This window comes from Rhododendron vialii, chromosome 1a (assembly GCF_030253575.1).
Source record: "Rhododendron vialii isolate Sample 1 chromosome 1a, ASM3025357v1".
Taxonomy (NCBI): Eukaryota; Viridiplantae; Streptophyta; class Magnoliopsida; order Ericales; family Ericaceae; genus Rhododendron; species Rhododendron vialii.
The window spans coordinates 2,028,231-2,044,638 of NC_080557.1; the positions used below are offsets into that span (position 1 = coordinate 2,028,231).

The 16,408-nt window shown below is 38.0% G+C and overlaps 1 protein-coding gene across 1 annotated transcript; it reads right to left on the reverse strand.

The window, feature by feature from the left end:
* Positions 1-259: 259 nt before the first annotated feature.
* LOC131317576 (uncharacterized) lies at positions 260-2,002 on the reverse strand. The gene has a single exon (XM_058347116.1). The coding sequence runs from the start codon at positions 2,000-2,002 to the stop codon at positions 260-262; it is 1,743 nt and encodes a 580-aa protein (XP_058203099.1).
* Between the last annotated feature and the right edge of the window lie 14,406 nt (positions 2,003-16,408).

Genomic DNA, 16,408 nt, shown 5'->3' on the forward strand with positions numbered 1-16,408 from the left:
AATAACAAATTGATGTTTGACACAGTGGAGAGAGTAAACTGAGCATATGCAAGAGACACTTTTCAACTCACAAAAAACTTTAAAATTCACAAATAACTAGTAACATTTGTGTGTATGAGAATTAAGAGTGCGAATGCAGAGCGAGAATTAAGAGCATAAGCGAAGGTCATTTTTGAAGAATTATGTGACTAACATTTGTGTGTGGGAGGGGAAGGAGGGAGATGGAGGCGGCGGCTTTTTTAGGGTTAGAGAGAGAGAGTTAAGGCGGAGTCGGTTTAATATATGGGGGATTAATGAACCAAATTAAAGTGAGAAGCTCGCCTCCTTGTCTTAATTGCTGGAAGTGGCAATTTGACCGAGCGAAACCCTTTAGACCGCGAGTTGCAGATTTTAGCATCCTCAACCACATTAGTTTGATAATTTCCCATCTCTTTGCCTTCTCATTTCCCTTCAAACGTTCGACAATCAAACTCCATACATCGTTGAGCCTCAGCAAATTACGGCAAGTCGCATTTACGTCATCTGCTGCATTCCCTGCAAGAATTAACTGATCGAAGAGGGTCCTCTCTAAAGCACGAACTGATCCAACATTGGGCAACAATGAAGGGTGCATCATAATTAGATACATCATGTAATCTGACAGAGCTTTGGACACTTCGCTGTTTTGCTTCCACAACAACGAGTCGGATCCATAGGGACCATCTTCACCACCTGCATCCCATTCCATTTCTAAACGGTAGCATATTTGTGTTGCCAAGTGCAAGCTCGTAATTTGCCTGACAAAATTACCCCGTGCATCATGTTCTGCTATCGTCCAAATTTCGCGCAATTCACTGGTTAAGCTATCGGAGATTAACCTAGGATCAATCTGAGGTTCATCATTATGACGAAGCTGTAAAATTGCGTTGTATAGCGAAGGATGTACAGCATATTCAGTCTTGTGTAGATATCTATTCCACTTCTCCTCATAATTATGCCCCAACACTGACCCGATTATTTTTCTAATTGGACTTTTTCTCTTAGGTGGTAAACTTCTAAATGGACTTTGAAAAACTTTGAGACAATAACTAAGTACATCAAATTGCCCAATCATAATTTCAGACCAGTTTTTCTTCTTGTTGAAAAGGCATGGAAATCTTTGACTCAACCACGTCACCCATTCCCCTCTACCCTGTTTAATTAGCCAAAGCATCATCCAATTGGAGGAAAATATCACAATGGCTGCATAAATCTCCAAAGCTAGAGCTCCTACAGTTAATACCCCTGTAATTGCAATATCAATCTCATGCCAATCATCATCTTCTTCTTCCCTGGTCTTTAAAAGTACAATCTGAATGGTTAATCCTAGAAACACATTCACCGTACATCCAAAGCTGATACATCGCATAAGAAAACCTTTCTTACGGTATATTACGGCGGCCTTTGTATACAACAAGTCGTACACGAGTCCCATTTGAACCCCCAGTGCATCCCACAAAATAATAGCTTCCATGCTATCCCAGTGGTTGGCCCATCGATCGTCTATCGCACCTAAAGTACCGCCCCCCTGATCCAAATACCACATAAACCGATCCAGATGTTCGTAAGCCATAACTAAAACCCGCACATAGTCATGACCCTCGGTTGGATATTTATCGCTAAGACTGCCGTAGGGTCTTCTATGTAAGTATTTCTCATCGCTCACCCTCTTGAGAACCAATGTTCTCTCCCCGTACTTGATAACTCCCGCTACTAACGCCGGAAGCGACATAAATGAGAACCATGAATTTTTCCACGACATTAGAATGACGTAAATCGCAGCAGAAAGTTGAACCACTAATCCCATAAGGTGCCTCAACCACAATTGATTATCTTCCAATGAATAAGCAGTTATGGTGTCTGGCCCACCAAGGTGTAACAGAAGCAAAGGTGCCCATAAGGTCCATAATACATTACTTTTTTGGCGATCACCTTGGACATTTGAAAGTTTGCCAAGAGCAACTGTTGCTATCCAGTCTGCCATTAAGTAGGCCGACCAAACAAGGACACTAATCCACACCGATGATATATATTTTCTCCGGCTGCCAAATATGGAAAGAATTATTTGTAGGATGAAACTAAGGAGAACCAGTACTCGAAGATCCCATATATCCCAGAGTCTCCGCACCCATGTTGGAATCGGATCCATGTCACCCTAACCGTTCTTCTTTCTCATCATAACAACACACGGGAAACAAAAAGTTAATTAAATGAGAGAAATCTGACCAATAATGTTTATTTTATTATTTTCAAATACTCCGTAATTTACAAGATTCACTCTAAACTAGTTAGAAAAATAATTTTTTGTTTCGCCTCAAATATTACTCTAAATTTCTAAAAGTTGCCCAATAGCCTATTTTTACATGCTTGTACTAATGCGCGCCCAATTCATCCAAGATTTGTGACTATAGGTAATATCCATTTTTTAGTTCTTGAAATCTAATAAGGTCAATGGACCTCGCAATTCAACACATATAACGTCAACACTGCCCGAAAAGTTGAAAAAAATATTTTATTGTATCAGATTAAAAATAAAGTATTCTGGGTACGGTGTGTGCCACATTTTTAAGACGTAAACAAAATTGAACCAAATTCGAGTCAGCAACTGGGAGCAAAATACTTGGTTTATTTCTTATAAAGAAATACTCAAAGCGAAAAACTTCTTTGAATATTAATCCGTAGGATAACAGATAGTTTGTTTGTCGATATCACAAGATAGTTTGTTTGTCGATATCACAATATTAATAAACACAAATGTTCAAAAAACAAAAAGGAATCCTAATATTTAAAATGTTTCAGCATAGCTTACATACAACCACAAATGAAAATATTACTGTATGTTTTATTAAACATAGACATTACACTGGAGTTTTAGGTTCCGTTTTTTTGTTTGCCTCACGGGTTTTGCTTAGGTTTTTAAATTTTTTGTGAATAGGTATTTGCTTTGCGGTTTGTTCAAATTTTCTTTCTGGTGTTTTGGTTTATGGTGTTGCTGCTGGGGGTTTGCCTTTTGGTCTTTGGGTTAGTTTGGTGCGGTGGGCGTCTTGCCTTCCTTTCGGTCTCGGGTGGCTTCATGCCAGTATGCCCTAGATCTGTTTAATCTTTGTAATCTTTTATAAGGATTTAATAAATCTTTTTTGCTGAGAAAAAGCATAGACATTACACTTTGGGCTGAAAAAAATACTCCACGGTCCACTGACTAGTTTCTAGAGCCCTTCCTAAAGGGCAATTGAGCACCTGCTCAACCAAGGCAAAAGGGATTGAAATGTGGGCTCAAATGGTTGAGATTTTTAAGCCCTTAATTTCCATAAATATGATGAACTTGAGCTAATTTTGAGTCTTGCTGGGAGAGAAATCTTTAGATGAAAGTGACCTCACCTGGCCTGGTGCATCCTTTTGGTCGTTGGATAATGATAAACTTAAGGATTTTGAATTTGGCACTACAAAATTTATTGTCGGCTCTCCAAAAGTAGTGTGCCAAAATCAATCCCTATTGTTAGAGACAAAGAGGAAATGGAATTGAAGAGGAAGGGGTCAAAGCCAGAGGGTCGCGTCTTATTATTTCGGTGCAGTATGTTGATGATTGGGAGCTGAATAGTTTTGTGGCTGCCATTCTATGTATGGCTGTATAAGTATATTGCAGGGGCATATTTAGCTAAGGTGCCGGTATAGGAGGGTCACGTGATCCTTCTGAAATTATCGCGGTTTTTTTTTTTTTTTTTTTTTTGTGTGAATCAAAAAAGAAAGTAATATACATAGAACTACCCAAAACATAAGAAGATCTATGTCTAGTTCAAGTGGTAAGATCTTGGGTTATAGCCTGAAGTGGAAAAAAAAAGTTTTTTCTAAACTTGCAGCTAATGAGGGTTGAAGAACTGTCCATCAAAAGCTTATATAGTTGTAGTACCACAAAATCAACACATACAATGCTACCATTTATACAAATAAAAATGTAATAAATGATCTAGTAAAACTACAGAAATACTAGTGCATTCATTTTTTGTTCTCGTTATATTTTTTTTGAACGCATGTTCTTGTTATATTGGATAGTGAGTATTTTTTATTAAGTTTATGCTCGAAAGGTGACCACTCTGTACAAAATTTTTGAATCCATCACTGTAAGTATGTATGTGCATGTCTTGTATGAGTGTGGGAAGAAGAGGGGAAAAAAGAGAGAGATCGAGCAGAGGGAAGAGTGAACCCCCCCCCCCCCCCCCCCCCCCCCCCCGGGATATATATGTACGTGTGTGCGAGAGTGAGGTGAATTGTAGTCGTAATTTGTGAGATTCATAAAAGTAGAGTTTGATGTTTGGTTGTGTGAATTCTCTCTTGATTCCTATCACATCCGAGCCCCCTACGTGAAAAACTTCAACCCGTATGTGGAGTCTTTCTTTCCCCCTCAAAGCATCTTCACTTCTTACTCAAATTTTTACTCAAGTAAAAACTTGATGTTGTGGTTGAACCAAATCTGGTGTTCCGACCACCATTAGCAAGCACCACCTGCTACCACTAGCAACCACCGCTTAGAAATTTGGTAAAGGATTTGAGTTCAAACCAAATTTGATGAAAATTTTGAGTACGTAAAACCCAAAATTGGTATGGGTTTGAGTAAGGAGTGGATGTGAATTTTGGGGGATTTTCACTCAAATTTGAGTTTTAGTAAGGATTTGGTGAAAGAGCAGAGATGCTCTATGTCCACCATTTCTCCACACCCCTCCTTTTTTTTTTTTTTTCACGGAAAACCAAACCAGTTCATAGAATCTCAAGATGCTGCCTCTCAAAAAAAAAAAAAAAAACTCAAGATGTCTATTTATAGACAACCAAACGGAGCATAAAAAACAAACATATCCCATACGATTAACAACACATATGGTGATCATTTATTGAATTTGTTGGATTCCACTCAAAACCTACAGATCCTAATACATCAGTCTCAAGTATATCCCGACTAAATCGAAATTTTGAAGCAAGGAAATACAAAAGTAAAAAATGTCAAAAGCACTAGTTATATATCCTTAATCATTAAAAACATATTAATTGCTCTGTATCCAAAAATAAAATAAAATATCATCTTGGAAGAATGTGGTACCTTGTCGTGCAGCTTGTAATGAATTGGAAAAGAGAAGAGATATATGGTGCTCTATATTACTACCTCCCGCTCCGGTCTCTATCCAATATTTATAGGATTAAAAAAAAAAAAACTGAAGAACCAACAAAGAAAGAGAAAGAAAGAAGTGATTCCTTGCTTTGCAATAGTATTAGGTCTCGTTTCACTAAGATTCTTATTTTTTAAGTATTTATTTTCGTTTTACGAGATATGTTATTTTTTCACAATACATCCCGGTTATCACCTTTAATTCAAAAAATAAATAAACACTTATTTCAGTTAGTAAAATCCACCCTCAAAGTAAGGATGTGTTTGGTTTGCAGTTTTGAGATAAAAAAGTTCTATAAGTTTGTGTATTTTTTTGTCTTTAGTAAATTTTTTTAACATTTTAACAAACTCTTTTACTTTTTGAATCGATGTACCCTATGTACATCTAAAAAGTAAAAAATAAGTAAAAAATTTGACAAAAAATCACTAAAGACGAAAAACCACGGATAATGAAACAGTCAAAAATTTTGAAGAAATTATTTTTGAGAAAAGAATCAAACAAAGTGACTCACTTAAAGTTTCAACAGAAAAGGAGAGCGAGGAGAGCAAATTACTTACTTCAAAACCAACTAGTTTGGAATATAATAAATTATTTGCGGACTGATAGGCTCCAATCATGTCACATCCTTTCATATCTTTGAACAAAGTTTTGATTTGGTTTTAATTTTCAGGTGTAAGCAATTTAGAGTACAAATTAGAGCTATATTCACTCCATCCCACTAATTTAACTCTTTGCTATCTCGCTTATTTGTTTGGAAACGTTATAGTCTAACGAGAATTCTTAGTTAAAATATTAGCAAGTTATGTTGGCCTAAGGAAATCTTATGTTAATCAAATTACGTTTCGTTTTTTTTTTTTTCCTCTTTTGTTTGTTTGACTGCTCTTAATAAGTGTTAGATGGTTTGTTGTCTTTGCTAATGAATGAAATCTACTAAAAAATTGTTTGCTTATTGTAACGATCTGCCCTTGCTAACCTGCTAATTATTCACCTAACCACGTGACTCAAAAGACTAATCTCAAATTATACAATAGCTGGTCGAAATCACTTAGAAACTAATTCCACTTTCATTTTCTTTCCGATGTGGGAGTTGGGCTCTCACAACTTAAACGTTCATATTTTTTTCGCTCCAATTATATTTGTTTCATGAATAGTTAATCAGATCCACTAGGGTCTATAGAAGCGAATGGACAGTTTATCAAGATTTATTTTGTGTTACGTCGCGGTGTGCCTTCAAGCACGAGCTCATTCACCGGTCCTACTTACATTCAGGAGGTCTTTTATGTTACAAAAATAGTACTCCAGTAAAAGTGGAAACAAGAAGTCAAAATTATATGGAGTATCTTACCTGAATGATGAGATCTCCTGTCCGACCCCATGCTGTGCTTTCTGAAAAGCCATCGGTAAATGCAAGAGATCTCCTGTCCAGCCCCTTTCCAGATAGGGGCTTGTTTGATCCCTCTCGACTGTTGATCTTGCACATTAACGATTGAAATGGACCGAGCATTTTTTGCTCCAAAACGACGTTGTTTTGAAAAGAAAGTGTTCGATCCATTTCAATCGTTGATTTGCAAGATCGACAGCCGAGAGAGGTAGAACAAACATCTGGAAGGGGGTCGGAGAGGGGATCCAGACTCGTAAATAGGCGGGCCCATCCAGCAAATTAAAGCCGGCAATGATAATCAAAACTTTTGTTTTTCATCGGTATGACCGAATGACTTCGTACGTACAAGGGAGCAATTTTGGACCAAAATGTGAATGAGTATGAAAAGATATTTTCGTTTGACTAAAAAAAAAAACATGAAAATTATCAGATTGACAGGTCACCTGTTGAACTGTGGTTGAACCGGAATCGAACTATAATGTCATAAATATTTATAATATTAAATAACAAGAATTTAAATATGAAAAGCACACATATATGTGAGAAGATGTTTGAAATGTATATAGCAATTGAACCATATCTTCAAGAAATGCACGTCTCCACGAGGGATAAAAAAATTTAAAGAATCAATGGAAACTCAATTTTTTAACAAAGACGAAAAAACTTAAAAGATTAGTTGTCCTTTTGATTTATAATTGTCGTTATTCAAAAAAAACTTGTGTTTCGTGTATAATTTTTTATTTGTTCGATTCTTCTCGTCGAGATGAATATTTTTTTGGAATATTTTTTTAGGTGAACTGAAATATTATAAAGCAAACCAACCGGTCTTGTCAATTTCAACGGTGAACTCAAATAGTATTATATCTTTTGGTAAAAAAATAAAAATAAAAAAAACAGAGATTGCCGCGTGGCTGCTCTTGTCTGGGAGGGTGTGTGGGAATTCCCTCTAGGGTTCATACTTCTTTCTCTTCGTTGCCTTCTTTTTTGGCTCAAATCCAACTGCCAATCTTCAGTTAGCCATAGGTCTGGCATTCCGTGGAAAGTTGTGTTCCCTTTTTGAAAAGTTTGAAAGAAGTTCTGTATATTTTCTTTATTTATGATGTACACTAAGATTATATACAGGAAAAGAGCCAATCAAGATCCCCTGATTGCAGTGATTTTTACAACAATTATAGACAGATTCCTGGGGAAAGGATTCCATAATTATTAGGCATGATTCCAGAATAAAAGATTTGCAATAAGTCAGCCACGATTTGAGGGATTCTGATCTTGGCTAGTCGAACACTTTTACTTGTGGAATATCTGGCTCCTTCGGAGTAGAACTCTTTTCCAGAGATGCCACCATCAAATCTTCCATTGCCCAATCGGTTGAATGGAATCACATCGCCATCCCATTTTCGTCATCCCGGAGTAGACGTACTATTCTTGTTAAGTGATGCCCGCCTTACACAGGCTGTTTTAAATTGAACACTGATAGTACCTGCAAGACAAATCTCAGTCAAGCTACGGGAGGAGGTCTTATCCGTGATTCTTATGGGACCTGGGTTATCGGCTTCCACTGCTCTTTGAGGCCAATGCATAGCTTGGAGGCAGAGTTGTGGGCTGTTAGGGATGGCTTGCAATTGGCCATCAACAATCAGTTTGCTCCAATTTGCGTGGAGATGGACGCTTTGGCGGCCATCCAACTCATCATGAGACCGACTCAATTGCGATACAGCCTGAGTAATATTATCTAGGTACTTGATGAGGTAGCTGGGAGTAGAAAAGATTGATCATGTTTACAGCGAAGGAAACAAGTGTGCGGACTTATTAGCTAATATGGATTTCAATGATGACTTAGACTTTCATGTTTTCGATGTTGCTCCAGATTGTATTATTTCGCATCTTTGCGATGACCGAAATGGGGTCGAGTATCCTAGACTATTGTATGATTCTTAATTAGTTTATGTTATGTTCATTGTTTACCCAAAAAAAAAAAACAGAGAAAGAAGAACAGAAGAAGGAAACGTAGTTAAAAAAAAAAAAAACAGAAGAAGAAACGTAGCAGAGAAATTAAGAAGAAAACAAAATAAGAACACGGAAAAGAAAACGTTAGATTTTTATGAAGTAAATGTAGCATATATTTTTCCCAGTAAACCTATCGCTGGCAAGTGAGTGCCAGCCCGTTGGTAGGGCAACTATACTCCGTGAATGAGAATGGGGTTGCATGAGCCCCACCTCCCCGACCCCTTCCCCCCCTTCACATTAACACTACCATCTAACATTCTCCTAAAAGGAGGCGGATTCTTTGCAGTTGAATTGTAGAGTATCTACAGTTCAATCACAGCCGTTCATCTTTGCATCCAAGAGTTCATTTTAAAAAAAAAAATTTGGAATTTTTCGACGAAAAAGTTTGTTTAGTATCGACCGTTAAAAATACCATTCGACGATTGCAAAAGTTCAACCGAGTCCAAACGTGGACTGCTGACAATCAACTTTATGCCTAGCAAGTTAACTTTCCGTCATGGGTTGTGACTTCCATAAGCCTTTTATAATGGCAGGAGCGAATATTCTACAATCACACCCAAATACACATTCTTTTACAAAATACAAGGATCCTACACACACTCACAAGGGTTTCACACATGCTGCACACATGATGCGTGTGGAACCCTTGTGTTTTGTGAGAGGATATTTATTTAGGTGTGTGATTTTGGTTATAATTGTAACATCTGTCGAGAGTTCCAAAAAAGTGGCTTACACTTCGCCTTAGCTGGATGAAAATGCCCCTGGTATGGTTTTTGGCACTAGGGGCTGAATTATACTCTTTCGCGCTTTATGGTGGTGGGCCGCATCCACCATTTAAGTTATTTACAAATTACTTTAACGGGTTATTGAACTTTAAAATTTTCCCTTTGTTACACTATTTTGTCTTGTAGTGCTGTTGTGTTTAAGGGCTTTTTGGCAAAAACGCGTGGCCATTCTAATGTGCCCACGAGAATTCCAGTTGGAATTCAAGAGCTGTGTCTCCAAATTGAACAGTGTTTCTCTGTCTCTCCCTGAAATGAAAACAAGGAAGAGTAGAATGGCAGATCATGAATTCAAGCCGGAATTCCCGTCTATGTCAAAGAAGGCCTCAACGAAGGCGGCGACAGCAAACACTGCCGTTGCTCGCTGATAGGTTCGGCGATGGAGAGGAGATCGAGCCGCCGCTGGCCATGCTCCTCTTGCACAAAAACTGCAAAGAGGAGATAAGTTTTCGCTCTCTCTCTCTCTCTCTAAAAATTACTGTAAACCTGACTGATGCTTGAACCCTAATTGCAGAGGAGATGCGACAAATTCTTCTTCGTACAGAGGAGCGTGAGGTGAATCTCTATCATTTGCCCTAATTTCTGTGAGTCCCCAAAGAATTGGCCGTTTAAATGTGATTTAATAGTTTAATGGGTGCCCGAAGTGGTTGCATTTCGAAATGATATCGAATGATATCCGATTAACTTGATTTTTGGTTAATGTTTAAGCTTTAACAGTAAATGGTTTCGATCATTGTTCTAGACCCGAAAAGGGCTCACAATTAGCTGAACCTGGACCAAACCACGCTAGACGGGAGCCTCCCCTATCAGAACCCTCACATCTGTATCAGAACCCTTGCTAATAATAAACTGGAGTACACAAGACGTTGACAACTTTACATGCCGAAAAGGAAAAAGAATTTGAGTAGTGAAATTTTCAGAAGGAAATCTATTATCTAATTAGTATTTTCAATCATGCTCTGAGTAGTGTCTCACACTAATGGCGGATCTCAAATGGAGTATTAATAATCAAACCAAGCAACATCGAGCCTTTTGTCCTAATCGATCGATTGAAATTGGCTACATAAATCTTTTTTTTCTATTAAGTTCTGTCAAGGCCACTTGTTCACTCAATGCCCAGAAAATGAAGTATTAATGAACCAAATTAAAGTGCGAAGCTCGCTTCCTTGTCTTAATTGCCGGAAGTGGCTATTTTTCTGACCAAAACCTGTTGGACCCCGAGTTGCAGTGAGTAGCGTCCTCAGCCACATTAGTTTGATTATTTCCCATCTCTTTGGCTTCTCCATTCTCCTCAAACGTAGGACCATACTACCATCTCCTTCTTCGCTCAGCAAATGACGGCAAGCTGCGTTTACGTTACGTGCATCCCCTAAAAGTCTTGTCGGCTACTCGATGCCGTCCTCCAAATCACGAAGTGATCCAACATTAGGCAACAGTGCAGGGTGCTTTATAAGTAGATACATCATGTAATCTGACAGAGTTTTGGACATTTCCTTGTTTTGCTTCCACAATAACGAAGAGTCGGATCCAGAGGGATCATCTTCACCACCTGTATACCATTCCCTTTCTAAACGGTAGCATATTTCTGTTGCCAAGTGCATGGACTTAATTAGCCAGAGAAAAGTATCCCTTGTGTCACGGTAATCTGCTATCGGTCGACAAATTGCATCCAATTCACTGGTTAAGCTGTGGGACATTAATCTTGGATCAATCAGAGGTTCACAATCACCACGAAGCTGTAAAATCGCATTACATAGTAGAGGATGTACATAATATTCAGTCTTGTGTTGATATCTATTCCATTTATCCTTGTAGTTACGCCCTAACACCGACCTAATTATTTTTCTATTTGGACTAATTTGAACATCAGGCTCGGTAAGCTTGAGATAATAACCACAAGTAGATCCAATTGCCCAATTATAAGATGAGACCAGTTTTTCTTCTTGTTGATAAGGCATGGAAATCTTTGACTCAACCATATCACCCATTCCCCTCTACCCTGTTTGATTAACCAGTTTTTCCTTCTTGCTGAGAGCTGTATCGATACCAGCATCTCTGGTCTGCCTCTGAATGTATCTGTATCGATATAGCATATCTGTATCTGTATCGATACCACCTCCATTAGTAGCCAATCTCGAGCGTTGCATGCACTTTTGGCACCCGACGCTCCAACGATGTCATCCAATGCCTCACGGCTCCACCTTGACATCCCACGGCGATGTCCAAACCAGCCTAAGGACCTTGCAATCCAATCTTGGCATAAATTCCGCCTTATTCCTGCGAAACTAACAAAAATACAAAAGCAAAATAAAGCACAGCATCAAGTGGAAAATGAGATAAAAAGCGCCTCTAACGCGCTAACTTGCCCACTTAGGTGCTTATATATATGATATTGCGCGCCTATCATTAAATTATTGCCTTATTGGGATTCCCGCGGTATTTTGTGGACTGGGAAACATGCGTGAAGTTGGTACTCAATTTCGCTAAGCTGGGTCTCATTGAACTAGAAGACTTGCGATTTGTAGTTGAGCGACCTTTTGGAAAAGCTTCTTGCCATCCTTTGTCAGACACTTCATCTTGCACAATGTCATCGTTTTCGTTCTTTGCCATCTGATCCGCTAGAATTAGATCCAGTTTCACATCTTTAGATTCTGCGAACGGAGGTACAGATTTGTCCTCCGTTCCAGATTTATTCTCTTTGTCACTAGTGTTTTCTGAAACAAGATTATTAGGTGATAATATTTCTTCCTTCTGAAATTCACTAGAGTTACTTCTTCTCTCGAACACATTTCTCTTATCGTTCATCATCTCCAGGACTTGTAAACGGTTGACATAGTGATCTTTCATGGCGGATATTTGATCTGAGCGAGATTCCAAGGAAAATTTGGCAATTTTCTGGTCGACGTCAGTTTCACCGGGGTGATATTTGGTTGGTCTAATAATTTAATTTCTAGGCTGCTTATGTGAATTTATGTTTCAAGGGGGTGGCTTCCATTCTTTGGAATGTACAAGTTTCTAGAAAATTTGGGAAGATGAAATTCTATTGTTGGACTGAGCATTGGAATGGTTAACACATTCACAATGAAAATTGTCTGTGCTATGGTTTGAAGCTGCAATGAAAATTATAATTGCTTGGTACTTTCTGTGCATTTCTCTTGCTAGAATGCTAGGAGAAGCTAGCTGCGGGCTCACTAAAAATGGATGGTCGAGATCGAGGATTGGAGGTGTGACTCCATACATATGAAAGGATTGTGGTATATGTAGTTAGATGAGTGATTCCATATTGTTGTAGAATGTTGTTTTTTTCCCTCGGCAAAAGGAATTCATTAATCTCTGAAACGAAGACAAAGATTAAATGGACAAGAGTGCAACAGCATATGTGACCCGATAGAGATCCAAAATACTAGGAAGGCAAGCCGCCAACCAATACAATAAGGACGAAAGGAATTAATAGGAAAAAAAAGCCCTATCCCAAACACCGAAAGCTTCGAAACCCAACAAAAAACGCCTACTCCTACAATGGAAAGATGCAACCTAAGAAAAATAAACGCACCCCGTAAAGTTGGCTTCGCCTCCAGAGTCCCACTTGTTGGAATGAAGCTAGGAAATACAGAAGTATATGTCCAAAACAAAAAACAATTACAGTAATATAAATTTGGTTATAATTAAAAAGTATTTCTCTTGAAAAAATGGGGGAGCTTATTGTCGTGTAGCTAGTGATGCTTGGAAACGAGAAGAGATAAATGGTGCTCTGTATATTAGAGCATCCACCATGAAGAAGATAACTTTTTACATGTTAAAGTGTCCACCTAGCTAAATTTAGAGTTCATTTCACTTAGTTTAAAGTACCTAATTTAGAGTATTATAGGCTAGCTAGCTAAAAGTCTAATTCGTTAAAAAATTTAAATAATGAAATAATTTGTTGAAGGTCCACTCTTGCATGGCTAGAAGGTAACACTTTTAACATTTGCTAAATTTAGCTTATATAATAACATATCCAATGTATGCTAAAAATGCCCAACTACTATCTAGAAATTTAACATCTCCTACTAACTCCTACTATTAACTAACTAGTTGACCCATCCGGGAGAGGTTGGCTCGTCTTAACGACGATGCTGTTTTTTTGGTGTTTTGTACGGCGATGGTGGCTGGTGTAGTTAGGGTTTGGGGATTGGTTTGGGTTGGCCGGTCCAGGTTTGGGTCGGGTTTGGGTGTTTGGGACTTTCACTGTTTATTTTGGGTATGAGTTGGGCTTTATTGTTCTTTTTTCGTGTGGACCCTGTAGACCCTCGGGTGTTTTGGGCGCCCTTATGATGTTCATCCAACGTTTTGTTAGATTCTCTTCCTCCTTTTTTCGGTTTTAATAAAATTTCATCTTTTGTCAAAAAAAAAAAACTAGTTGACCCATCCATAGTGGATGCTATTACCTTCCACCTTTGTATCAATCCTCATATGTAGTTAATTCACTCTATCTTGATCAGATATTACTAAATACTTGATCCCTTTACATTTGTCTTGAAACATTAGACCGTCAAAATTATGATCTTTTTGATTTTTCAAGAGAAATGTGAGCAGACGAATGCATTATAATATCTGATCAAAATAGCAATCCTAGTAATTTTTGTGAGAAAAAAAACTATAATAAAAATTCAATTTAGAAAATGAATGGATCAAACTACCAAATAAAACTAAGGTGAGACATGTCCGGGTACAATCTGAATCCTCAACTGTCGATAAGTTGAATGCGAACTAAAATAGCATGGGTCCATAAAATATTGCACAGTTCTAATTAAGCTTCGTGCTTACCTTGAAATATTGCATAGTTCTTTTTTTTTTTAAAATAATAATCTCATTCTTGTTTCATTACTACAGTTGTATTACACCCCGCTATTGAAAGGTGTCGAGATGTGTGTATGATGGACCCATTGATTCATATCTCATCAAGAATTGCTTTCGTATTATGATGGACCCATTAATTCAAATTCTCGTCAATATTTGTCATCAGAATTTAGTGGTTTTGCCCCAAATTACACGTGGGCAACCGATCACAAGTATAAATTTATACGAAGTTAACTTTTCACTGTGTAGGTTGATCTCCACATGGGTTTTTAGAGAATTTTGATGTTTGGGCTTAATTGTTTGGGTTTATTATCCTTTGTATTTGGACTTTTATGCCTTTAAGTGTTTGGGCTGTGTCCCATATGTTTTATGGGTTTGTCCATTTGGGTGTTTTCTTTGTTGGCATCATGCATGCCAATCAAGAGATTAGGTCTCGGACTTGACATTTTTTTGCCATCTCCTTGCCATTTCAAAGATTAATAAAATTTATTTTGCCGGTAAAAAAAAAAAAGAATGATGCTACCCAAGCAATTTAGATCCTATTTGTTAGCCGAATTAAATTTGGAGGATTAAAAAAGAATGGTGGATAATAGGAGGATATGGTAGAAGGAGAGATTATTCTATACTTGATTTGGTTGGTAGATTTTAATGATGCAAAAAGATTACTATGTTAACTTGCTTACCCTCCAAATTAAGTTCCTTTTAGAGGTTTTTTTTTTTTTTTTGTCTTTTATCTCCTAAACTATGCAATTTTTCTCTACTTCGTCCCTAAACTATCAATTTGGCGATTTCACACTCCCAACTATCTCTCCATTACCCACATGATCCAATCGATAACGGTTCTACCCATTTGGACGGAAAAAAGGCTCATGTGATAGTCACGTGGGATCCCAAGCCAGGAGCCAGGGGCAAAATAGACAATCTAGGTCTCACAATCCACTGGCGCCAACTACACATTTGTTTCCCTCCAAATGTGAAAAAAAAAAACAGAGTAAAGCCATCCCCTCTCTCTCTCTCTCTCTCTTGTCCATTACTTGTTCTTCCTCTGACCCATTATATGCATAATCTGCCATGAAAAAACAGAGTAAAGCTCTCTCTCTCTCTCTCTCTCCTTCTTCTTCTTCCTCTGCAACTACTCAATTATTGTAGTCAACGATTTTTTGTGCTTCATAACATGGACCAAGTATGCAACAAGTGTCCATAATTGCTTGGACAAAACCCGAATCAGTTGGTTGAAATTGCGGAACAAAAATACTAGGTTCTTTCTAGTGATGGCCAATAATAGGTTCAGGAGGAACATGGTGGAATCGATTAAGGCTAATGGAAGAGTGCTAAAAAATCCTAAGGATATCAAAGAAGCAGCGGTTGAATACTTCTGCACCAATTTCACAGAGGAACGAAGATTCAAACCTGTTTTGGGAGGAGTGTATACCAGGAAACTAAGTCCACTGGTATCTTCTTACTTGGAGATTCCATTTGAAGAGGGAGAGGTACTTGCAGCCATGAAAGGATGCAGTAGCCTCAAGGCACCGGGACCGGATGGATTTAACTTCTCATTTGTGAAGAAAGGGTGGGATTTCTTGAAGCCCTTGATACTTCAGTTCTTCTCTGAATTTCATGCTAACGGAAAGCTGACAAAAGGTACCAATTCTACTTTTGTTTCTCTGATCCCTAAGGTGGATTGCCCCAATTTGTTTAAAGAGTTTCGCCCCATTAGTATGGTGGGGTGGATCTATAAGATACTCTCAAAATTTTTGGCTAATTGACTCAAATTGCATCTACCCTCTTTAATCGGTGAGTCTCAAGCTGCTTTTATTGGGGGAAAACAGATTCTGGATGGAGTTCTTATTGCTAATGAAGTGATTCATAGCTAGAAAAATAGTTCTCAAGGTGGTCTAATTCTTAAAATTGATTTTGAAAGAGCATAGGATTGTGTTAATTGGGGTTTTTTTTATTGGATTTGCATGTGAAAATGGGATTTGGGGAAAAATGGTGTGGCTGTATTAAAGAGTGCATTTCTACTATGGCAATGTTTGTTCTAATTAATGGTTCAGCTACTAAGGAGTTTCAAACTCAAAAAGGTCTCAGACAAGGGGATCCTTTATCCCCATTTCTTTTCAATATTGTGGTTGAAGCTTTGAATATATTGTTGGAAAGAGCCAGAAGATTAAAAATAATCAAAGGAACACGGATTGGGGCAAATGGAGTTATCTTGTCGCATCTCC